Source organism: Mytilus galloprovincialis, chromosome 13, assembly GCF_965363235.1.
Source record: "Mytilus galloprovincialis chromosome 13, xbMytGall1.hap1.1, whole genome shotgun sequence".
NCBI classification, from domain to species: domain Eukaryota; kingdom Metazoa; phylum Mollusca; class Bivalvia; order Mytilida; family Mytilidae; genus Mytilus; species Mytilus galloprovincialis.
In genome coordinates this window covers 12,726,072-12,752,441 of record NC_134850.1, presented here as the reverse complement: position 1 = coordinate 12,752,441, position 26,370 = coordinate 12,726,072, and the positions used below count along the sequence as shown (strand labels likewise).

General features: G+C 32.1%; 2 protein-coding genes across 5 annotated transcripts in view; both read right to left on the bottom strand.

The window, feature by feature from the left end:
- Nucleotides 1-16,802, bottom strand: part of LOC143055965 (solute carrier family 2, facilitated glucose transporter member 1-like) — a 36,227-nt gene extending 19,425 nt beyond the window's left edge. Inside the window, exon 1 of one of the 2 annotated variants that reach the window (XM_076229030.1) lies at nucleotides 16,746-16,802. In XM_076229030.1, the coding sequence (XP_076085145.1) occupies nucleotides 16,746-16,757 (12 nt within the window). In that variant the 5' untranslated portion in view covers nucleotides 16,758-16,802. Of the gene's footprint in view, nucleotides 1-6,678; nucleotides 6,740-16,745 lie in introns of those variants that run through there. The other variant, XM_076229029.1, reaches the window with a different exon arrangement.
- Nucleotides 16,803-22,995: 6,193 nt separating this feature from the next.
- The window catches only part of LOC143055964 (solute carrier family 2, facilitated glucose transporter member 5-like), a 34,762-nt gene continuing 31,387 nt past the window's right edge, over nucleotides 22,996-26,370 (bottom strand). For all 3 annotated transcript variants that reach the window (XM_076229025.1, XM_076229028.1, XM_076229027.1), the window contains exons 11-12: nucleotides 25,096-25,223; nucleotides 22,996-23,243 (exon numbers count right to left, since the gene is read on the bottom strand). In XM_076229025.1, the coding sequence (XP_076085140.1) occupies nucleotides 23,037-23,243; nucleotides 25,096-25,223 (335 nt within the window). In that variant the 3' untranslated portion in view covers nucleotides 22,996-23,036. The remainder of the gene's footprint in view (nucleotides 23,244-25,095; nucleotides 25,224-26,370) is intronic.

Below are 26,370 nucleotides of genomic sequence, written 5' to 3'. Positions count from 1 at the left end.
TAAGCTAATATGATCATTTAAACATTGGGTGTTAAAACTAATTAATCAAATAGGCTTAGTCTATTAATCTATACATTTGTATTTTGACCCATATACGCTTGCTGTAAATATATATATTTAGTCCTTGAAAAAAGGTCATACGAACGAATCAAATTCTTGATACTGTAATATAAGAGGTCTACAATTATGTTTAAAAGGTGACATTTATTTGAACATTTGAACACACAGCATGCTTCTCTATTCATGCTATTGATCAAATGAAATTCTTCAAGTTGGACTACACTGTTCAAGTCCAAAAGTACATTCATTGTATGTCTATAGGTTAGACATATTTAACATTTTAACTCCAAACATGTTTTTGGGTATTGAACAAATGAGATTCTTTACATATCATGTACACTGCAATGTACATGTACAAGTATACATATTAATGTCTAAAACGACGAAAATTTAACCTTAGAACGTCTGGATAGGCTTGTAAGTATGGACACTTATAAGTCTCAAGGCTTTGAGGTACTTTTACAATTGATAATATGCACGTCATTACCAAAAAAAAGAAACAAACAAATTAAGTTTGGGTAGTACCATTTTATTGTTAGGTATAAAATCATGAAAATGGTAACCAGAAAAGATGCCAAGGATATAGATCACATCTCAAGTGCAAACCTTCAAGAAAATTCTTTCATATCATATATATATCTTATGATTGTAAAACGGAAATCAAAGTAATTGGCTAAAATTATTGGTTCAATTCTGACTTCATATTGTGCAGAATATAATCTTTATCAAAAACTTTAAATCGCTTATTATAAACTATACAACTTTCTCAGTATCATATAAAGATTTGATATTTTTGTCAATTTGATTTTTAGCCACGTCAATTGTCTTGATGCAACATTTGTCTGAACAATATATATAGATAAATGAATAATAATCAAGAAAACAACAGATGCTCTAACTTATAATCAATTTTTTGTGCGGTTGTAAAATAAGCAGATTATTTAATTATCTATTATCATGATTACTAAAGTTCAAACAATCAGTTTAATATAATGTATAATAATTTGACAAACCCTCAATAGTAGTTTACATCATTTATAAATTTATATCCTTAACAATATAACACTTCATAAATAAAACATTCAGCTTATTTTTACAGAGTTATCTCCCTATAGTGATCTGTACGACCTTAATATTATCCTATATTCACCTGGTCTTGCTCCTTTTGAGGTCTATGTGCCATATTCCCAGAGTTTTGTCCTTGATTTGTATCTTTTTAACAGATTTATCGTGTCTTCATGTACATGTATATTGTTTGTTTGCCACTTAATTATCACCATGATCATAAACAATAACATCCCTCTTAAAAATTGCAAGTGGTAACTGCAATTCATATATATATATATTCCTTTTATAGCTGACTATGCAGTATGGGTTTTACTCATTGTTGAAGTCCATACAGTGACCTATAGTTGTTAATTTCTCTTTCATTTGGTCCCTTGTTGAGAGTTATATCATTGGCAATCATACCACATCTTTTTATTTTCATATGGCAAATGGAATGTAGACATTTGCCATTCCAAAGTCAGATTAAGAAATGCAAGGTTTTTTAGGTATTTCTTAGTTTTTTGTCGATCAATGCTTTCGAATGAGAACATAGAGCAATATCCCTTTTAAAAATGGCTGGATCTGCCCATAGTCATGATAGTACATAGTACACAATGTACAAGTCTGTGTACATATACTTATGCATGTACTTTAGTCTTGTTAATATTAAAAAATATGTGGTACTTGTACAGATTCCACAATATCTGATCACAATTATTCTTTACTGGACTCAGAAATCAACCAATCAAAATACAATTGTACTGGATTTGGTGTTTTGAGCACAAATTTTGTACTGAATTGAGTTGTATGACTGACAGCAAATACATGTATTACCTAAATGTTGCTGTGTAAGAAACCCTGTTGTAATGAAGCCAACTTAGGATTCTTCTAGGTACTCAAGATACAGGAGTAAGTTTTACAAAAAAACTTACGATAACATGATTTAGATTGATCATAATTCTAATATGACTTTCTTCAAACGCTTTGAGAAGACTCCCATGGTAAAATATGACTTATAATAATATTGTTTGGGCCATTCCGATCATGTTATTTTATGAATGAGATACCCGACATCATTGAAGGATGACATATGAATAGAAGCATTTTATGGGAAAATGCTCGATTGTGATACGTAAACAAACGATGCAAAAAAGTCATAACCCAATTTTCTTTTACAAATAAGTAAAATTATCATTTAAATTCAATCAAACAACTGAATACATTATAAATAGTTTTATAAGCATGTCTTGTCATTGATGATCATTGATTCAGTTTGCTCCGCTCTTTTTTCACCAATGTAGAACACGTAGAAGTAGACTCATTTACGAGAACGGCAAATATTTGTCTTCACCCAGAGCGCTTAGATTCAAAAGTATTGCCGTATTTGTCCTATTGGACTCTTAAATAATTCATTGAGGCTTGAATTAATACTGATTTTACCACAGGTTTGTCCTTTATGCTGATATTTTACACCTCACTATGGCTTTTGGTAAAATCAGTATAAGTTCAAGCCCCCATGAATTATTTCTTAATTATACTGAATTGATCATGACTTATGACCAATCTTAGTCATAAAATTTTTGGTGAAATCAACTCCTGATACAGAACTGTTGATGCATGTACTGTTTTTTTGTAAACTCTGGTTCAGTTAATTACTAGTTGGATTAACATTGCTTACACTTTTGACTCTATTAATAATTATAATACAGCCAAATTTTATAACAAAGGAAAAAGTATCCTAAGCAAGAATGTGTCCAAAGTACACAGATGCCCCACTTTGCACTATCATTTTCCATGTTCAATGGACCGTGAAATTGGGTAAAAAATCTAATTAGGCATTAAAATTAGAAAGAACATACTATGGCATAGGGAAGATGTGTATACTAAGTTTTAAGTTGATTGGACTTCAACTTCATCAAAAACTACACTGACCAAAAACTTTAACCTGAAACTGGCAATTCCAATTTCAATGTTCAGTGGACCGTGAAATTGGGGTCAAAAGTCTAATTTGGCTTTAAAATTAGACAGATCATAAGGAACATGTGTACTAAGTTTCAAATTGATTGGACTGCAGCTTCATCAAAATCCTTGACCAAAAACTTTAACCAGAAGCGGGACAGATGAACGAACAAACAGATGAATGAATGGATGAACAAACGGACACACAGACCAGAAAACATAATGCCCCTCTACTATCGTAGATGGGCCATAAAAAAGAAGTAAAACAAGAATGTGTCCTAAGTACATGGGGCATCAGCACTATCATTTGCTATGTTCAGTGAACTGTTAAAATGGGGGAAAATCTAATTTGGCATTAAAATTAAAAAGAAGATATCCTAAGGAACATGTGTACTACATTTTGTAAGTTTCAAGTTGATTGGACTTCAAATTCATCAAAAGCTACCTCCACCAAAAACTTCAACTTACCTCGACCTAAAACTTTAACCCGAAGCGGGACATATGGATGAACGACGAGACCAGAAAACGTAATGCCCATAAATGGGGCATAAAAATAATATAGAATATCTAAAAATGAATAATTTCAATATAGTTCAAGCAATCGCACCTGTCCTTAACTTTAGCCTAAAATTTATCATTTCATATACAATCAAAAATGCATAAATGTGAAACACTGTTCCTAGTCATAATATTGAGGGGGGGCTAGAGGGGGTCTCATCCCGATTTCCCAGTTTTAATATCAGAGAATCCCGAAATCCCGGACATATTTCCATAAAAATCCAGATCCCGATAAACAAGAAATCACCATTTATTTATTAAAGAGGTCCTATTTTAGGTAACGAATAAACACATGATATGAAACAACTTTTTAAGGAGGCCGTCCTGGTAAACTTTGAAAATTAAACCCTCTGAGTAATGTTGTTCTTAATCATTTGCTTTCAATTTGTGCATTTTGACCAATATATTCAGTACGTACATTTTAAACAAGTCAAGTTGGGGTATTTGTTTTCTTCAAAATTGCAGAATGCCATAAATATTTCTTATATGATATTCGATTATAGAGAAGACTGTGTCTGTGAAATTATCTGTGTAGTAAGGCCAAGAAAAAAATACATGTGTTTCAGGTAACATCCCTAAAAAATTAGGATCGGTAGGAAAGCAAAATAGTATTTTTTTCAAACGTTTTTGACTGGTTCATGTGGTAGAAAAATTCTGAATTTATAAGTGCTTGTCCACATAACATCCAAAAACTACTAGAGTTAGATTACTAGTATAGGTACTTAATTAAAGTTAGGGTAGATATATGGGCGTTTTTCAATAATAACGTATTTTCTTGTCCCAGCCACTTTAAAAAAAATATGTTTGATCTTTGCAAGTAATTTTTTGTGCAGTCAGTATGTAATGGTACATTGAATTAGATTTAACATTTTTAAGCAAAGAAACAGTTTATTTTTAGAGGGATTGATAAGATATTGACTCCTGAATGGTCTAAAACAACCAAAATGGCATGTCCCTGAACCGCCTATTCAACATTCATACTCTAAAATATCGTAAAAAAATGAAGAAATAAATGTTATTTTTACTTTACATAAGTTCTTTAATAATTCAAAAGTATGTTCAGAGCCAACATATTTTAATAAACAGCTTTCAATATAGGATTTTTAATTTCAGAAGGTGTGTCCCTCACAAAATGTCCACTATGAAACGAAGTCATTAAAATTTGCCAATAAACAGTTTTATAAAATCAATGTAATTTTTGTTTGCAAGATATATAAACATTAGGGTCTAACAAAAGAAGTAAGGCTTTTATAACGGCAATTAAATTGTTGGTAAGAAAAATTGAGCACATCAAACGGACAAGAGTGATACCATATTTTTTGTCCACTACGAAACGGGTCAAATCTCCTTCAGTATCTGGTTTTAAAATTATGAAAAAAAATCATGTTCAGCTTAATTAATGCTTTGATGAATACAATCAGTTTTGTTACTATTGCAATAAAGGGATTGTAGGGAAAAAAAATAAAACATGCGACTATGTCCCCTACGAAACAAGTATGGGAGAAAAACGTTTCGTAGTGGACACTACCACTACCATGCAGTCTTTTTTAATCTTTTTTTTTCAATTATATTCATGCAAAACAAATAACAAGGGTTAGTTTCATGTAATTTTTATTATGTTTTTATTAACATATAATAGGGTTGATGTCAACTACGAAACTTTTTGTCCCCTACGAAACAGTACACAAATTATGAAAATAATATCATTTTAAAGAATATTTAAGATTGTACTTTTTGTCTACAAACAGGTCTATAATAGAGGTATTCAAAAATAACTCTTGAAATTAAATTTGAGACGAGTTGATTTTCCATTTTTTTTAGGTCTGAAAGTTACGCTTTTATTGAAAAACGCCCATATACAACATAGGGGTACCGGAAACACATGTTTTCTTTTAGGTCTTACATAATCTTACTCTTATTGAAAATATCCAAATCAAGTCTAACTTTTGGGAAGGGTTGTAAAGAGGCGTTGTGTTCACGGACAAAAGTGAAATAAAATTCAAATTTCACGATGAACGAAAAAATAAAAAAATTGCTTGCACGTTGCCGTTTTTACCAATTTCACAGTGAAGCACAAACTTTTTTCACGGAAGGTTGAAATTTAAAATGGCAAAACACGTTGCAGGAAACAAAACCTTTACCACCCTCTTTGGGTATACTGATGCTCTAAATCAGAACGACACTAATACCAAGGAGCTTAGACATTTATCATGCATTTTGGTTAGCATTTCATTCGCGTACAGTGGATATTAGATATGGCACTGGCTACGGTTACTTTAAAAAAAAACGAGCAGAAAATAACAATAAGATCTGGATCTACTCTGTTTCTAGATGCGATTCTGATTGAAGTATAATAAAAATGGCACTAAGTCTTATATCTGTCCAAGGTACAGTTTTTTGTCAATCCCGTTATATTTCAACACAAAAATCCCGATTTCCCATGGCTAAAAACGTGGGTTTCCCGTATCCCGATGTTTTTCTATCCCGAATTCCCGATCTTTAACCAAGGCAATCCCAATTTCCCGTTGCTAAAATCGGCCAATCCCGGCGTCCCGAAAATGGTCTCGCCCCCCCTCAATATTATCAGAGACATATAATATTATTATATGTCTCTGATATTATCCACCAGTATTTTCTATGACTATTTCCTTGAGAAATCATTGGACTTAATTAATACATGTATGTATAAAATCAAATAATTGATATCAGAACAAGCATAAATTTGCCAATGTTATTATTATTTGTACAAAACACAACACTGTCATCATCATATATATAACGTTTCCAGATCATGTAAACAAAGATAAAAAAAAACTTAGATACAATTCAGTGTTAAACTGTTCAATACGTGTCAATTTTTAAATCCCGATTGACCCGAATAATTTTCAAAACATGATATTTATTCTTAGACGTGCTGGTAGCCATGTTTGTATACAATCCATGTGCGTGTATTGCCACAGAAATGTGTATGTACTGATTTGAAATTTTAAATTTTATCTAAATTTAAAATAGTGAAATGATAATGGCATAAGCCAATGATATTATTATACTCACTTCTGTCATGATTTCTAAGCGTGATTACTAAATTTCTTTTCTGTCTAGTGTCCTGTGTATCATATGAAGGTCAATTGTACAGAAAATTCTCGATTTGTTGTACGTCAAAAAAACCAGCCAATCAAAATGCTGAACTAACACACACCCACTAACATTTGTAAACAAAAGACCACGTTTTCACTTTAGTAATAATAAAGTGCACTGATAGATGATCATAGATTTTAAAACTATTTTTTTTTTCAAACAAGGATAACGACAGAATATGCCGGAGTTATGTATATTTATTATCATGCGGTTTATTTTTCTCTAAAATGTCTTTCCGAGATCTTCCAAGTACAGTGCAAAATGTTCACTGACACTGTGTTAAATAGGTCAAGCAGAGTAAGAAAGTGCATAGCTAGGATAGGTCTTCACCATCCCAATGAGTTGACGGTTACTTAAATTTACACTATTTACTACACACATGATCATCCGCTTGGTATCATATGATATATCTATTAGGGAGCAACCAAGAGGAGGGTTACATATGTTTTTTTTTTATTCAGAGTCTTAACACAAAGCGCAATTAACATTGGGGGTTTTAAAGCTATTATATTTTTTTCTTCAAATTTTACGCTTTTGGTATGGTGAACATCTGGAACCAGAATATTTTTTTTGCAATAGCCAGAACAGATTTTTTTCTTCATTGAATGAGGGATTAGAATATATATATTTTAGGAAAACAACCATATACCCCCCCCCCCCCTTTTTAAGTTAAATGGTCGTTACTTTAAGCATATTGAAATTTAGTTTTTTTCTTTCTTTCAGAAGCAGAGTTAGGACAGTTAGGGTAGGGGGCCCGCGACAAAGTGTTTTTTCCTGTCATAAGTTGTTAAGTCTGATCAAGTCACAGTGGATCAAGTCTCATGATTACGTCTATGTTGTACTGTTCGTATATATGATAATGCTGTGTTGTCTATTAAGTCCACGGCACATAAAGTGTTTTCTAGTATAATATATTGTATATATACTGTCTATTAAGTTTATTGAAAGAATATTCCTATCTTTGGTTAATTTGTACTGTTCTATACTATAAAATTGATTTCTCTTTTCACGATGTAAGTCTATTGAACGTGTGTTCCTATCTTTGGTTAATTTGTACTGTTCTCACTATAAAATTGATTTCTCTTTTCATGTGTTGTACTGTCTATTAAGTCTATTAAACGTGTGTCCCTATCTTTGGTTAATTTGTACTGTTCTATACTATAAAATTGATTTCTCTTTTCATGTACGTGTTGTACTGTCTATTAAGTTTAATTTTTATTCAACACTACATTCCTTTAAACAAAGATTTTCGCTTCACCTTTCAATTTCTGTTGATGATAATTGGCAGGTAATAAACATAGAAAATATACGAATATGCAAAGTACTTTAGTTACGGTGACCGGTCACGACCGGAAGGAATATTTGCAATTGAAACATAGAGAAATTTACCGGGAACAACGTAAAAGTGCTTTCTGTTGATATTAACATTGACGGCAATGGGACGGATATTCATTTCATTTCTATTGGTAATAATTTTACTGTTAACATATAATTTTATTTTTTAACTATTAAGTCTATTGAACGTGTGTTCCTATCATTGGTTAATTTGTACTGTTCTACTTTAAAATTGATTTCTTTGTACACGATTTGTACTGTCTATTAAGTCTATTGAACGTGTGTTCCTATCATTGGTTAATTTGTACTGTTCTACTTTAAAATTGATTTCTCTTTCCACATGTTGTAATGTCTTTTAAGTCTTTTAAAATTGTTTTATGTGTACGTTGTATGTACACTACAGACACGCACACATACTACTGCATCCACACAGCACGAGTAACTTGTGACAAACCCTGCAGTAAATATAAAAAAGAAGACGTGGTACGATTGCCAATGAAACAACTCTCACTGCAGGCACGGGGACACATTCTATCTATATTAATTACATTGTATATTTATTGATTAAAGAAAAGAGAATAATGGAGTGTTAAGAAATCAACAATTAAAAAAAAAAATAAGAAAAAAAAGGATAGAAAAAATAGCATAAAAAATTGTAGAATAAGAAAATGAAGAACCACATCCAGATCAAGAAAACATTTGGTTGCTTATATAGGGAATAACTGCAGCAAGACCGAAGCGGACCTTCTCTTAGGCAGTCAGTGGGCCCCCACTTATGAACATTTCTGGATCCTCCACAAGATATATCACAAAGGAATAAAAATACATCATCTACATAAAAGGACTTTCTTTTACTTTATGTGTCCGTACTCTTACGGATAAGGGTTCAGTATAGTAATGGATAGGAGATGTTGTAGGTTATAGGGTTAAGCTTAAGGGTTATGGCTGGTGTCAGGGTTAGGTCTGGTTAAGGATAAGGTTTAGGGTAAAATTTAGATAATATAGCACTATATGGGAATTGCGACCCTTAAAGTAAAAGAAGCTCAGATATTGAATGACAGAGTTGGTCCGAATCAAACAATGATTACCGGGAAGTGTTTGTATAAATGTTTTTTTGTTAGCTTATAAATCAGTTAAATATATGATAATTTGTATATTATTACTAATAATTGTATTTTTTTGAATTACTTGAATAAGATTTGTTTAACACTAAAGTTTGTAATCTAAAAACTCGTTGAATCCGGGTAGATTTCCTGTTAATTAAAACGAAACTTCCTGATTATTTTAAAAGTTGTTTAAAACGTCATCAATGGGAGACCCTTCTTTAAAACATCTCGCATTTAAGTAGTGAGTTCCTGCATTTAGACATATCATGTTGTAGGTTACAGGGTTAAGCTTAAGGGTTATGGCTGGTGTCAGGGTTAGGTCTGCATGGTTAAGGATAAGGTTTAGGGTAAAATTTAGATAATATAGCACTATATGGGAATTGCGACCCTTAAAGTAAAAGAAGCTCAGATATTGAATGACAGAGTTGGTCCGAATCAAACAATGATTACCGGGAAGTGTTTGTATAAATGTTTTTTGTTAGCTTATAAATCAGTTAAATATATGATAATTTGTATATTATTACTAATAATTGTATTTTTTTGAATTACTTGAATAAGATTTGTTTAACACTAAAGTTTGTAATCTAAAAACTCGTTGAATCCGGGTAGATTTCCTGTTAATTAAAACGAAACTTCCTGATTATTTTAAAAGTTATCAATGGGAGACCCTTCTTTAAAAAATCTCGCATTTAAGTAGTGAGTTCCTGCATTTAGACATATCATATGATAGTTTGTAGATTACACAATGTTATCTTTAATAGATTTTTTTTTTTCATTCGTAAGATAACAATGTGAAAACCAATGATATGTTACAAAACTGAAATTATTAGATATTTAGAAGAAGGTTTGGATTGGGGACCCTCATTTTTGACATTAGATTAATTTAAAAAAATATATTTTTACTGTTTTGGCGTGAATTTTAATTGTATTTCATAAAAACATTTCGAGTCGGTTTAGATGTATACTGTAGAATTTGTAATACAAGTATCAGATATACTACTGAAATATTTGGAAAAAATCCAATGAATTTCTTCATTTATTTGGACCATTTATTCACTAGGTTAGTGGTTCAAGATCTGATATTGTAATACTATTGAAATCTTCAACACTATTAATATCTATGATATAGAACAACTATACATGTATCATGTCACCGAAAATCCTCATAAATAATGTTAATGTTGAATCGTACATTACAATAATACAATACAAGCTACCTTCAAATTTACAAAGTCATTGTAAGGACAAAATATGGTACAATGAAAGTCTTGAAAATAGCCGCATTTTGAATTTCAAAGATAGATCAAAACAAAATCTTGTTAAGTACACCAAGTCATTCAAATATGTTAAATATTGTGCCTCCAGCATCAAATCAAGTGTGGTTTGTGCAATACTGGAAAATATTTTAGAATGCATGGCGGCCATCTTGATATAAGCCGCCATAGGGTGGGTCCATAGCTAATATTTCTCAGTACACAAAAATGTACCATCATGCAAAATTTGGTGCTTTTCTCATTATTTGAGAAAGTGACCTATCACAGAATCCCCTGTGCCCAAGTAACTCAAAGCAGACTTTATATCAACTGCATCCAGGGAGTTACAATCAAGTGACTGAGCACATGTATAATCCCCTGCGCCCAAGTAACTTATAGCAGAGATTATCAACTGCATTTAGAGTCACTTAATCTCAAGTGACCTAGCACAGAATCTCCTGCATGTAACTCACTGCTACTGCATCACTTGGACCCTATATTTATTTTTGTCTATAAATTAATAAGGAGGTTACAATACCGTTAGAAACACTTTTCATTCTAAAACTGATATTGAATATATGTCGGGCATTAGGTTAAAATTTTATATAATATACGTCGTTAAAAATTTTGCCGGTTAAAATGCTTTATTTTGATTTTTGTCACCTGGTGCAGTGGCATGTACAAATATGTAACCTACACACACTGCATGAGCTCGTCAATATTTTTGTTTACGAGAACAAAACAGTTGCTATTTGTAGATCTAATATTAACAATTCTAATGTCAAAATAAACTGTATTTAGAGCAAAAGAATGAACGTGAAAGTATGCATTATTTTGGTTCATGCGGATTCCATTTTAATAGAATTCTATTTATAACCATTTAGAACAAGTATTTTGAGCTTTATACATGCTTTACCTTCTCAATTAAAATTGTAACGAAACATAGTGGCGGATCCAGTCATTTAAAAAAGAGGGGGTTCCCAACCCAGGACAAAGGAGGGAGGGGTCCAACTATATGTTCCCATTCAAATGCATTGATCGGCCAAAAACAGGGGGGTTCCAACCCCCGGAACCCCCCCCCCCCCCCTAGATGCGCCAATGAAACACGTTAGGGAAGACATGCATTATAAATGCGAAGACATACATAGGAATAGTAATTTAATATCAATTATATGGTCATTTTTATAAATTTTCTGTTTACAAAACTCTGAATTTTTCGAAAAACTAAGGATTTTCTTACCCCAGGAGTAGATTACCTTAGTCGTATTTGTCACAATTTTTTTGGAATTTTGGATCCCCAATGCTCTGCAACTTTGTATTTGTTTGGCTTTTTAACTATTTTGATCTGAGCGTCACTGATACGTCTTATGTAGACGAAACGCGCGTCTGGCTTATAAAATTATAATCTTGGTACTTTTGATAACTAATTAGAGAATACATGAATAAAAAATGCCACAAAACACATAGATAAGCAAAAAACAATTTCATAAGGAACCAAAAGAGGACAAAAATAATTATTCTACATTTGTCGTGAAGAGTAGCAAATAAACAATATAATACATAACAATGTATACAAAACACATAGCTTAGAACGTCGACATAACATAGTTGATAGAAAACATCAATCAGCAAAAATAATTCAAATTCTAGATGAGATGTACACATGTAAAATTCTATATGTCCCATCAAAAGTAGCAGATGATTAATCTAACAAAAAATGATGTACAAAAAAATGTCATTCAAAACACAATTCATCGAATACAATCAAAGGAAATATAATAGTTAACTCGGGTGCATTATTTTCATTTGCCATTTTGAAAAAAAAAATTAAAACAATAGTTTACATCACAAGGAAAAATACCAGAAATGTATTTCATTGGTAAAATTCATTCTATTCATGAGTCTCAAACATCTGTTACATTTAAGGAATGGCTGTAATATTTTTTTCTGTCTATGAAGAAATAACATAACAAATTTGGTGCACACTGAATAACGCGCGTAGCGGGTTATTAAACAGTGTGCACCTAATTTTTTTATGTTATTTCGAATAGACAGAAAAAATGTAACAGTCATTTCTTATAATTTAATTCTAAATTCCATTTTAAACCGTAGAAAACCATGAAAAAACGTTGATCACGTCACGGTCACATGACTAAATTATGTCTATGGGCTCATAAGTTAATGTATTATAAGCTTACGATATTAAAAGATGACTTATGAACATTAAAAGTCAACACAAACAGAAGGAAAGTGATGAAACAACATAGAGACTCATTAATCTAAAATATTAGATATGATGAAAACGAGATGACATGATGTTCTATAAAAGGAAAGCATATTTTCACCCTCACAAAAAACTGTCTGCTAAAACCTTGTAAGCAGGTCAAGCACATTGAATTCCCAACAAAAGAATTATTAACATTTAGTATGAAAGGAAATTGTTTTTTTCAAAACTAAAAGCAAACTCTCTGCATGTTTGAATGTTTCCGCTTTGAATGAGCTAACCTTTTTTATCCCAACCACCCGCCGTTTTCATACTTTTCCAAAATAAATGATAATGGACTGATATGCTATTATGGGACAAAATGATTCAACCCTTTGCACGTACAGGAGGTCAACGAGAATGAACATTTGGCTCAGTTTTAATGCAGTACTTTCATTTCTGTAATTAATGTGTCTGATCCCTATTCGTGATCAAATGTGTCTTGCACATGGCACCACAGGCTTTTTCTTTATGATGCATAAAGTACGTTACACAGGCATACAAGTTTTAAACTTAGTGATTCGATGACGGTTTTAACAAGCCTTGTGTTTATTAAGGATTGTATAAGCATTCAAATATGATCTTTATTACATCTTTGGTAGCAACAGTATAAATTATATTTCAAAAACCTGCTGTTGTATTTTAAATTTAACTAATACTAAACTATTTAATCTCGAATAAAATAAAGCAATGGTTAATGTGTACTATAGGAGATAAAAATCTACAAATTCTGATCGATGGCCAACAATATAATTTTGAATGGTGTATTTTATTCAACAATAGCAAACTCATTATCATAAATAAACTATGAATTACGCTAAAAGATGATTGCGTCGTGTCTTCTAATATACATTAGACAATGATTGCATTTATCTTATAATAGAGAGGAACAATGCTGTAAGCGTAATTGTTTATATCATAATAACAATTAGATGAACAACTATTCCAGTGGCAATAAACGAATCAGATTTGAAATGAAAAAGCATGCAACCAAAATTACACAAAAACTGAAGACCGAGTAAATTCCAAGGAAAATGGACTGTTTGCAAAAGTATGAATTTTTCGAAATACTAAGGATTTTGTTATCCCAAGATTACCTTAGCCGTATTTAGCGCAACTTTTTTGAAAATTTGTCTTTCTTCAATTTTGAAGATGGGTTTAGAAAGGTACAAACATATCCTATTATCTTACAATCTGTTTCAATCTGGTATAGCAAACTACCATAATTATTTAAGAGAAGAGCATTCTATTTTGTTATTCGGGAAATTAAGGTCAAAATCAAATCTCATGCTAATTAATGTGTCATATATAAGGAATGTTCACTGTATACACACATTTATGTAAGAAATCGATTTCAATTAACGATAAAAACGTGAGGTTCCGATTTCACTGTATCCTCACATAAACTTTCGAAAGCTAATGAAGTCTTAGATCACAATGAAAGTCACTGTGTCTGTTATTCTTACTGATGAGAGTAAGTGGTTGTTGAAAGTAAACTTTGAAGTAATAGTTATTTGGTACTCCAATCTATCAGAATACCGGTATTACATAGTCCCCACTTAATTATTAAGTGGAAATGAAATTAAAAGAAGTGTTCATATCGGGGCCTTTTATATCTGACTATGCGGTATGGGCTTTGTTCATTGTTGAAGGCCGTATGGTGACCTATAGTTGTTAATGTCTGTGTCATTTTGGTATCTTGTGGACAGTTGTCTCATTGGCAATCATACCACATGGTCTTATTTTATATTCATCTTCTTCATTGGCCGAAATACGATACCTCTTGTTTTCGACTTCTAATTCATAACATCAATTTCCTACAAGACTATAATGTGATATACAGTTTATTTAAAGTTTGCACAATGAAAGATTTTCAAAATTTCAGTAAACATCAAATTATCATTCCGCCTAATGCTGCCCTTATTAATAGATAGTATATGATTTACAATATATGAGAACTTATAAAATATTTTAATTTCCTTCTATTTTGATATAAAGATGTTTACTTTTCCGACGTAAACAATAACAACAGGATATTATAAATATTTAATATACTACTGGATCATTAACCATGTTGCATTAGAGCGTAATTGACAGTTACAGGATACAGAAGCTTATTTGATTCGAATGGCGATTGGTAACACGCGGTTGGTATCTGCATAGCAAGAAACGTTTATCCTGTCGATACACCCGATCTCGCTCCTTTTGGGGTTGATGTAATCCGCTCAAATAATTTGTAACATTGATTTGTCTCTTCACAATTGATTTACAAAATTTTAACACTGGTACAGCTACTGTGACGTTAATTCATCATTTAAACTTAAAACAACAAACATATATATGGAAATGGAAAAGCATCATGAATAGGTTTAACACTGTTTTATAGTCATACATTGATTTAACTAAATTAGAGGTTAAAAACCAAAATCACAACAAAAATAAAAGAAAACAAGAAACAGAAACATTAAACAGCTACAAAAACAAATGCCAATATACATAAAAACCGACTATTTGATAATAACTGCCATGTTCCTGACTTGGCAAGGGAAATTGAAAAGACGCCGAACGAAGAGACCATTGGTAGATGGATTATAATATGAATTTTATAACACATGTAAAACAATATTAATTTACATCCTTTACTAGTATTTGTTATTTATCATTGAATATAGAGGTAAAACGTTGCTAGATAACTTTTTATTGAAGACCAATGAAGTTTTTTCTTTAATAAAAACAGAAACGAAAAAAGGACTTTGATCGTCATTTTTAAAATTTACGTACTTATTCTAATCAATGCCGTCGTTTGTAACATTGCTTACGCGGATATCACTGTAAAAGCAACAATCCAAACAATGAATACAAACTTCAAATACTGTGAATAAAAACACTAAAATATTTATATTTCATTCACAAAAAATGTTGAATTAGATCTGCAACTGGACTATCATCGATGGTATCATTCGTCAATTGGCTCTATATCCGTATCATTATGATTAATCATAGAGGAACTGTTCAATACAATCTCTTTATAACAACATTTCAACTGAAAAGTTAATCCAATCAGAATGTTGCTTTACAACTAAGATTAATTTTATAATATTGATCCTGATCAATTGCTTCTTTAAATATTGGTCTTGGAAATGTAGTTACAGGGTTTTCAGCAATTTGATTTATTTCCCCGAATGTGAACATGCCATTTAAGTAATCAAATGCAAAACATGTTCATGCATCATTACATTGCATCATAGATCAAATCTTTTCGTTCAGTGTTTACTACGTTCACATGTGTTAATATGTCTTTTGATTGAGTTTAGCCATTTCAATTGATAGTCTTTAGTTTGTTGTTTTATGTTGTGGTGTTACACTATTGTTTCAGATGAAGGCGAAGGTTTTATATCATTACAGCAGATTTCAGTCAGTATGTAGCTAATGGTAATATCTTTGGTTAGTTTACTTGTTAGCTGAACCGTGAAGTCATTGTTAGGTAAGGTAAACTACCCTCCTTTTAAAGTAGCTTAGTCCTACAGAGAGATAGATTTTTTATCTGTTGGGCTAGTCTACTAATAAAGGAGGGAAGTTTACCTTACCTAACAATGACTTCACGGTTCAGCTAACAAGCAAGCTAACCAAATATATTACCATTAGCTACATACTGACTGAAATCTGCTGTAAAACGTTTTAACCCGCTGCAATTGCTTGCACCTGTCCTAAGTCAGACATCTGATGTTCAGTAGTTATCGTTTGTTGATGTGGTTCATAAGTGTTTCTCGATTCTCGTTTTTTTTATATATATATATATATAGATTAGACCGTTGGTTTTCCCGTTTGAATGGTTTTACACTCCTCATTTTGGGCCCTTTATAGCTTCCTGTTCGGTGTAAGTCAAGATCCGTGTTGAAGACCGTACTTTGACCTATAATGGTGTACTTTTATAAATTGAGACTTGGATTTAGAGTTGTGTCATTGGCACTCTTCCACATCTTCTTATATCTATCAGTGGCATGCAGTAAGAAAAAAAAAACTGACCTCTGTCTTCATTGTTATAACTTGTTGTAATAAAATTCACCTTAATTTCTTCTCCTAATTATATTTACCAATCCAGGGATATCCATATAAACATGTTTTCAGCTTCCGGGGATAGGTATTTCCGATATAAACATTTTAATGCGTTCTTAAGTAGCCTTATTCATAATATTTAAGTCCTACAATTAAGTGTTCCAGGAAGACAATGCACATAAGGGGCTAAGATGGTTTATAAGTGGTTAAAGTTTGTTTACCAATTACACTTAATTTGTAATAATATGTTTATATATCTTCCACCCATAGTGTGTCATGATTTAACTATTATAATGAAATGTACGTGATTTCAGTAGCAATTTCTTATTACTGATTTTATACCTACTACCACTTTAAATTAAAAAGGTAATGGTTATATCTTACTATTATCAACGGTTCACTTTGTTGCCAATTTTGATTCCTCCTTGGATACGATGAACCAAATTAGATGGTAATTCAAGAACACAACAACACCAATAACAACACACGCTCCACACTGTGTTATAACTTAACTCAGCATATTGTATTTTATTTTTATCTGTAGTCTTTTATGATTAAATGTTAATATGCGGTATTTTTTCACGTACGAATTATATATTGATAAGAATTGCCTATTTTAAAGATCCTAGATATGTTTTGAAATACGTCAAATGCATGGAAAAGTTTATATGCAACTGGACATTTACCTAGTCTATTTAATGTTGTATTCTTCGGAATTAATATGCTAATCACAATTTCGGTTATATATCGATGACACGTCAACTTCATCTGTATGTCTGCATTGTATGTTTACACCGATGACACGTCAACTTCATCTGTATGTCTGCATTGTATGTTTACATAGTTTTAACCGTCGGATCCCAATTATTGTAACGTTAGCCTACTATATCTGTTTGGGTTGCTCAGCAAGTACCAAGTAAGGATTTGTGTTCTACTTGTCTGATTTTGTTTTCATGAACTCCCCCTTTTTGAACTTACAGTGTTGTTATACTTTTTGTTGTTATCAATGTCAGAAGTTATTTGTAATCTAGTATTACTGTACTTATTTGTAAGAATCCAGTTAAAAGGATTTCATTCAAAAATGCTAAGTTGAAGCTAATTACACCCTAAAAATGTTAAGTGAATATGGATATTTGATATTTAAATACACTGTTGCCTTTGTTTTCATTGAAGTAGTGTTCGGGTCTTTGGTACGATCGCAAACCTTGAAATAAATAATCCCGTAAACTTACCCAAAATAGATAGAATTGTCAGTATATGCAGTTAATGTGATCGTGCTGAGCTTGGTTCTCATATAAAGATTTCCACAATGTTTTCTGCTTAATTTGAATCACTCACATGTTTTCCTCGATTTTTAATCACCAAATGCAAATTATTGTTCAATATTTACTTACCTTCAGCAATATGATTGGTATCACTAGCAGATAATATAAGCTGACCTTTCCGGAGCATTTGAGATCGACCCAGCGTTTATAAGAGAGGTCAAGGTTCTTTTTAATCGGTCTTTTGTATTGAATGGTATATTCTTTCGATTTTAGAAATTCACGTTTTACCCTCTAGACCTTTAAATGCTGTGTTTTGGTTCCTCAAACGTTTGAGTTTTAGCAAAACTTATTGATCGATCAATACTATATGAGTATAATGTTACCTCGTACAGTTGTTATCCATTCATTAGATGTGTTTGAGCTTGATTTTGCCATGGGCTTAGGTAGTTATCAAAGGTACCAGGATTATAATTTAGTACGCCAGACGCGCGTTTCGTCTACATAAGACTCATCAGTGACGCTCATATAAAAAAAGTTGTAAAGCCGAACAAGACCAAAATTGAAGAGCATTGAGGATCCAAAATTTCAAAAAGTTGTGCCAAATAAGGCTAAGGTAATCTATGCCTGGAATAAGAAAATCCTTAGTTTTTCGAAAATTTCAAAGTTTTGTAAACAGGAAATTTATAAAAATTACCACATAATTGATGTTCATGTCAACACCGAAGTGCTGACTACTGTGCTGGTGATACCCTCGGGGATGAAACGTCCACCAGTAGTGGCATCGACTCAGTGGTGTAAATAGTTATCAAAGGTACCAGGATTATAATCTAGTACGCCAGATGTATTTTCCGTTTAGAATTTTCCTTGGAATTCAGTATTTATGCAGGTGTTGTAACTGAAATATGCTAGATACCTTTTTGTTAATTCACTTTTCATCATCATCGTTATTGATTTACATCAGAATCAAATGATGTAATAATCTTGAATGTCATTTGAAAGTCACCCTGACTGTATATTATGTGGACAAACACATCTGCCGCAGACAGTAGTTCAATCGATTGGAAAATCTTTTTAGCTCATTGTTACTTTTACATGATAAAACTATAATACTCCAAACGAATTGATAAACACTTACAATTTGACATTGTGTTTGCTTTAATATATATTATCTAAGGTGTAATAAAATTAACTAAAAGTAAAACATCATTTATCATTGAAGCTGTTTACACAACTTTCAATTGAATTTTTCGAAAAACTAAGGATATTCTACCCAAGGAATTGAATATTTTAACTGGTTCGACAAAACCTTTGGAATTGTGGATCCTCAAATTATCTTCAACTTCGTACTTTGGCCTTTTTAACTCTTTTGATGCGATCGTCACTGCTGAGTCATTTATAGACAAACGCACGTCTGTCATTCAGAATTTTAATCTTGGTATTTATGATGAGTTTATATATAAGTAATGCTGTGTTTGACGCAGCTCACTTAAATCAAAAAGATAATGATGAAAGTGTAGAAAATTTGAATATTTCAGATAGAACTTACAAATAAGTCAAACTTTATTTAGTAACTATATTTTCACTGAATTAGTACACATTTTTTGTTTAAGGGTCAGCTGAATACCTACTTGAACGATATTTTTTCGCCGTGATTAAGACCATTTGGTGGCCTTGGCCTGTTATCTACTCATGTTCGGGCTGTTTTCACTGATACATTAACCAACTCTAATACCATAAAACAGAGGGATGAACATGGGTTGTAAATAGTTTTGCCCTACGTATAGCACTATATTCAATCAATCTATTATCTGAAAAAAGAACTAGAACACACCCGCGAAATCGCAGGCATTAAGATTGCCCTTAGCTGTTTTTGGCAAAACTTTTAGGAATTTTGGTCCTTAATGCTCTTCAACTTCGTATTTTATTTGGCCTTTTTAACTTTTTTGGATTCGAGCGTCACTGACGAAACGCGCGTCTGGCGTATATACAAAATTTAGTCCTGGTATATATGATGAGTTTATTTAGAGCGTGGTTGAAAGTATGTACTGTTGAAAGATGAATTTTTGTTAAAGATTTTATAACTGGAGTATGTCAAGAAAGGTATAAAGATTAATAGAGGTATTTGGTGAGGACAGTTTTTTTTTTAACCCTCCCCCTTTTTTTCAAAGTCCGTTATTTTTTGTTTTCTGTTTTTCTGTATACTATGAACATACATATACTATAAATAAAGTGTTTTTGCTTTTATGACTGGAGAATTTCAGGAAAGGTATAAAAAGTCATAGGTATTTGGTGACAGGACATTATCCTTTGCCCTCCCCTTTTTCCAAAGTCCGTTATTGTTTGTTTTCTGTTTTCCTGTATACTATGAACATACACTATATACTATAAATAAAGTGTATTTGCTATTTACTATTCCTTCCAAGGCTACTATCCTAGGCAATATAGTCATCAAAGAGTCTCCTTATATAATAAATATCAGTGACAACTGCGGATAGTAAACTTGGAATTGATATAAATAAATAGCAAATACATTTCCTTTATAGTATATGTATGATCGTAGGATACAGAAAAACGCGAAGTAACTGTGCTGTCTATAAGTAACTATGAAAATTATTTGTGATCAATCCGAAACGGGAGTCTTGACTATGACTTAAAAGTCCGCCCGATGACGGACACCTTTATTTTCATTTTTCTTTCAAAATAACCTAATTTAAATTCTCATAAGCAAGGATGACACATGCGACTTTCCATGGTACCCATAGGAAACAGAATCATGATGATTGGTTAATTGTGGAAGGAAGAGAAGCCACACATAAAATGAGGTCTTCTGGTTTAATAGTATAGATTCATTTCAGTAATCGAAGTTTTGCCTTAATATCTGAATGATGTGTTACACTTTATACTTCTCGTCATAATGACCAGTTGAAAGTATCTGATTATATTGCAAAATTATAATGATTATGTTCGAAGATTGTGAACTGGGATCTCTAAAATTCCAATATATAAATATCGGATTGATACCGATGTTAAAAAATATATTAATTGAACACAACATTAAAGTATATAAGTTAAGTATGCAACCTTTAAAAAGAAAGTATGTTTACATCTACATGCTCCCTATTTCATCTGAGTCGACTAGTTCCGTTCTCTGGGTTCTTTAGGTTGCACATTAATTGTTAAATCTTAGCTATGTTCCTAGGAAAATCTATTCTATCTAAAAGTAGTCATTTCATTAAGTTTTATTTCACCATCATCCCTTTCTTTATGTGTAAAGTAAACTAGAGGCTCCCAAGAGCATATGCCGCTCACCTGACTACTTGGGTTTTTGAAATCATATAAAAAAAAAGATAAAATCTTAACAGATACTTAAATAATGATCGATCGGCTACAAAGTAACAACACTTGGTCAATACCTCATAAGGAACATTCATGCTATGTTTAATTTCATTCCATTTAATGGTTCTCTTAAAGAAGACATTTGTATGTATTTCCCGTATGCTCCTATGTTTAACTAAGTCCCCCGCTGGCGGCAATCTTGGATGATGGATCGGCTACAAAGTAACAATACTTGGTCAGCATCTCATAAGAAACGTTCATGCTACATTTGGTTCCATTCCATTCAGTGGTTCTCTAAAAGAAGTTCAAAATTTAGAAAGTTGACGACGACGACGGACGACGACGGACGCCAAGTGATGAGAAATTAACATAAATATGTACACTTCAACGTAAAATATTGACTGGTAAGCGGTCTAATACTTGTGAATCGGGAGATTTAGACAAAATGTAAACAGAATTACACTCTAGGATCTGATTACAATTCAGAGGTTTGGCTAGCCATAAAGCCAGGCTCAACTAACCATTTCTTCTTTAAATTTCTTATACCATTTCAGAAATATTGCAGTTGTTTTCAGATAAAATTGAGAATGGAAATTGGGAATATGTCAAAGAGACAACGACCTGACCAAAACGCAAATAACAAATAGTCTATATATAATGGGCGTTTTGTCTTGTTGGGACCGAGAGTCAACCAGCAGAGGTAACGGCCCAACTATGCAAATACTGGAATGTTTGTCCCTTAAAGTATCACTAACTCAGTAGCCATGGCTTCGGTACTAACATGTTTTATAAAGTTTTCTTTTTCATTGTGCGCTGATAATTTTAGAAATTATCAAGAAAGAGTTCCCGCCTCTCTATGAAGCTGATCATATTTTGGAATGTTTTTATGTCGCTTTTGATTATATAACTATAGCGGATTTAGGTATTCACGTGTATTCGTGAACGCATTTAAAAGTAAAATCACAAAAATACTGAACTCCGAGGAAAATTCAAAACCTAATCAAATGGCAAAATCAAATGATAAAACACATCATACGAATGGACAACAGTCATTAAATTAAGTTCTTAATTTCCCTATGCATGCAGCCTTAGAAATTGAGAAAGTTGTTGATAAGTAACATGATGATGGGATTAAAATTGTATAAATAAAGGCAACAGTAGTATACCGATGTTCAAAACTTATAAATCGATAGAAAAAAACAAAACAAATCCGGGTCACAAACCAAAACCGACGGAAACGCATTAAATATGAGGAGAATGACGACACAACATTAAAATGTAACACACACTGAAACGAACTAAGCATTAGACAAAACCCGACGAGAATAACAAATATAACATCAAAACAAAATACATGAATTTGGGATAGAAAAGTACCGTGACACGTCTTACAATTATGTGAATTCACACTCACATATAAGAGGAAACAAACGACACAAAAGAAACACAACGTTAAAATGTAACACACACAGTAACGAACTATAATATAACAATGAACTGACTTGGTACAGGACATTTTTTTAAGAAAACAATGGTGGGTTGAACCTGGTTTTGTGGCATGCCAAACATCCCGCTTTAATGGCCATGTTAAATATAATATTAAACCAATATTTAACAAATCAGTTTGAAAAATTGTATTTATTTCGATTTTTCCAGATTATCAGCTTGTCATTGGTTTAAGTTCACTGTTCTCTTCCTTTTCCGGTAAGCCTCCTTTTCGTTTTAGTAGTCTAAATCCATGTGACAGCTCTGCTGCTACGTCATCAAACGTGCGATTTTTTGTTTCGGGAACAACTAATACTATGAAAATTATTGTTAACAAAAGAACAGCACAAAACGGCAGATAAACATATCCCGATAATCCTTTCTGAAAATAGAAACAAAACGTATAAAAAAATTGAAAAGAATAAGTATGAAGGAGAAATTCTGAATTATAGTTTCGACAAAAGATAGGAAATAAACTCATCATAAATAGCAGGCTTAAAATTTTATATTTACGCCAGACGCGGGTTTCGTCTACACAAGACTCATCAGTGACACTCGAATGAAGATACCTTCTTCTCTAAAAACTAAATGCAAGTTTACAGAGAAAGTTCAACTACAATATAAATACACATAATACTAGTATTTAATGATAAACAGATGCAGTAAGATACAGTAAAACGAAGTACAACTTCATGATGACATACATGTATAATAAATGGTTAAACTAAATGTGAAGAAATCGGCCTGTTGCTTTGTTACATGGTGGGACTAACCTTTTTATTACTACAATTATTTGATTCAATTCAATTCAATTCAAATCTTTATTACCATAAAACTACATATTTATAGTATGTGACACAACATAACAAAATGAAAATAAAAAATAACATCAAGATCATTAATATATACAATAAAAGTAAATATTTTAAAAGTCCCCTGTCCTCAGTTCAATAGATAATGTTTTATTTTGTGGGTTTAACCTGGTTTTACAGCTAGCTACACCTACCAGTTATATGACAGTTGTTTATAGTTACAGCTAGCTACACCTACCAGTTATATGACAGTTGTTTATAGTTACAGCTAGCTACACCTACCAGTTATATGACAGTTGTTTATAGTTACAGCTAGCTACACCTAACAGTTATATGACAGTTGTTTATAGTTACAGCTAGCTACACCTACCAGTTATATTACAGTTGTTTATAGTTACAGCTAGCTACACCTACCAGTTATATGACAGTTGTTTATAGTTACAGCTAGCTACACCTAACAGTTATATGACAGTTGTTTATAGTTACAGCTAGCCACACCTAACAGTTATATTACAGTTGTTTATAGTTACAGCTAGCTACACCTACCAGTTATATGACAGTTGTTTATAGTTACAGCTAGCTACACCTAACAGTTATATGACAGTTGTTTATAGTTACAGCTAGCTACACCTACCAGTTATATGACAGTTGTTTATAGTTACAGCTAGCTACACCTAACAGTTATATGACAGTTGTTTATAGTTACAGCTAGCTACACCTAACAGTTATATGACAGTTGTTTATAGTTACAGCTAGCTACACCTAACAGTTATATTACAGTTGTTTATAGTTACAGCTAGCTACACCTACCAGTTATATGACAGTTGTTTATAGTTACAGCTAGCTACACCTAACAGTTATATGACAGTTGTTTATAGTTACAGCTAGCTACACCTACCAGTTATATGACAGTTGTTTATAGTTACAGCTAGCTACACCTACCAGTTATATGACAGTTGTTTATAGTTACAGCTAGCTACACCTACCAGTTATATGACAGTTGTTTATAGTTACAGCTAGCTACACCTAACAGTTATATGACAGTTGTTTATAGTTTCTTTATATTGAAAAGAGAAGATAATCCCTTATAATACTAAGAAATGGTGACTATATTCCGTCTTAGACATAACAAGCATTTCCTATGCGTGCATATTTAGTTTAACAAATCATTGCATATTGCACAGTCACTGCGGTGCTTGATAATTAAGATAAGCAGCATGCTCAACTTAAAACAAATCTAGATTTACATTATTGGAAATACTTGATCAAAATCTGTGTTAATTTAATCTACAACTTATGGTAGCAACCATAAATTACTTGAGAGCATAATCATCCTGCTCGTTTTATGAACGGCAATAGACTATACTGCGCGTGAAAAAAATGTAAAACAAGAGTGTACATGTATATCTAAAATTCACTTACCTGCATAAAACGAAACACAAGCATCAATATAAAGTTACACACCCAGTTGAAACATAGAGAAATGCTCATAGCAGCAGATCGGGGTTCTTGTCGGAAAATTTCCCCGACAACAAAAAATGGAATAGGACCTGCAACAATGCAATAAAACATCATTATAACACGACAAGGATTAAGTAATTTTGTTTGCCTTAATAGACAGTTTTTTAAGTTTTCAAATTAATAAATATATAGATATATATTACTAGTACTTTAAAAGGTATTATGACTGAGAAATGATGGCAAGCAAATAGTTTGCTCGTAAGATGCTTTAATATTTTTAAACACATTACAACTGGTATACGAAAGACTCAGCATCTAGTATGTGGGAATAAGATTTATTTTCTATATTTTATTAACGGCTTGGAACTACTTTTCAGTAACAACGATTACCATAGATCGATATGTAATGTGTCTCGGGTTCACGTATGTAAAAAGTAAAATCACAAAAGTACTGAACTTTAGAGGAAACTCAATTCGGAAAGTCCATAATCACATGGCAAAATCAAAAAACAAAAAACAAAACGCATCAAAAACGAATGGACAAGAACTGTCATATTCCTGACTTGGTACAGGCATTTTCAAATGGTTATTCAGTGGTCGTCGCTGCTTGTCGGGGCATTTTATATCTGACTATAGGTCATGTGTTTTGTTTACTTTGTTGGTCGTACGGTGAGCTAGTTGTTCGAATCCTCTTTATGTTGACTCTGTTAGATAGTTGTGTCATTAGATATTCACATCTTCATATATTATATCTATTGGAACTAAAACACAGCTCCGTATTTTACACTTATATTTAAGTAAATATTGTCAAATCATGTTTGGTATTTTGACAATTTTACACATCAAGTATGACCAAAGGGAGATAACCGTTTTTGTTTTGATGAATATCAGTGATAGTCAAATACCTTATCAGTACAGAACGTGGTTTAAAAAAATCCCCATCTGTAACATCCCCTTTCGAAAATTTACTTATAAATAAATAAGGCCGTTAGTTTTCTCGTTTGAATTGTTTTACATTGTCACTTCGGGGCCTTTTAAAGCTCACTATACGGTTTGTGCTTTGCTCATTGTTGAATGCCGTACGTTGAACTATAGTGGTTCATTTTTGTGTCAGTTTGGTCTCTTGTCGAGAGATGTATCATTGGCAATCATACCACATCTTTTTCTTTTTTTTTTATATTATAAGTAAAACAATAAAATGACAAATCATGTTACTAATACTCATCCATGTATTTT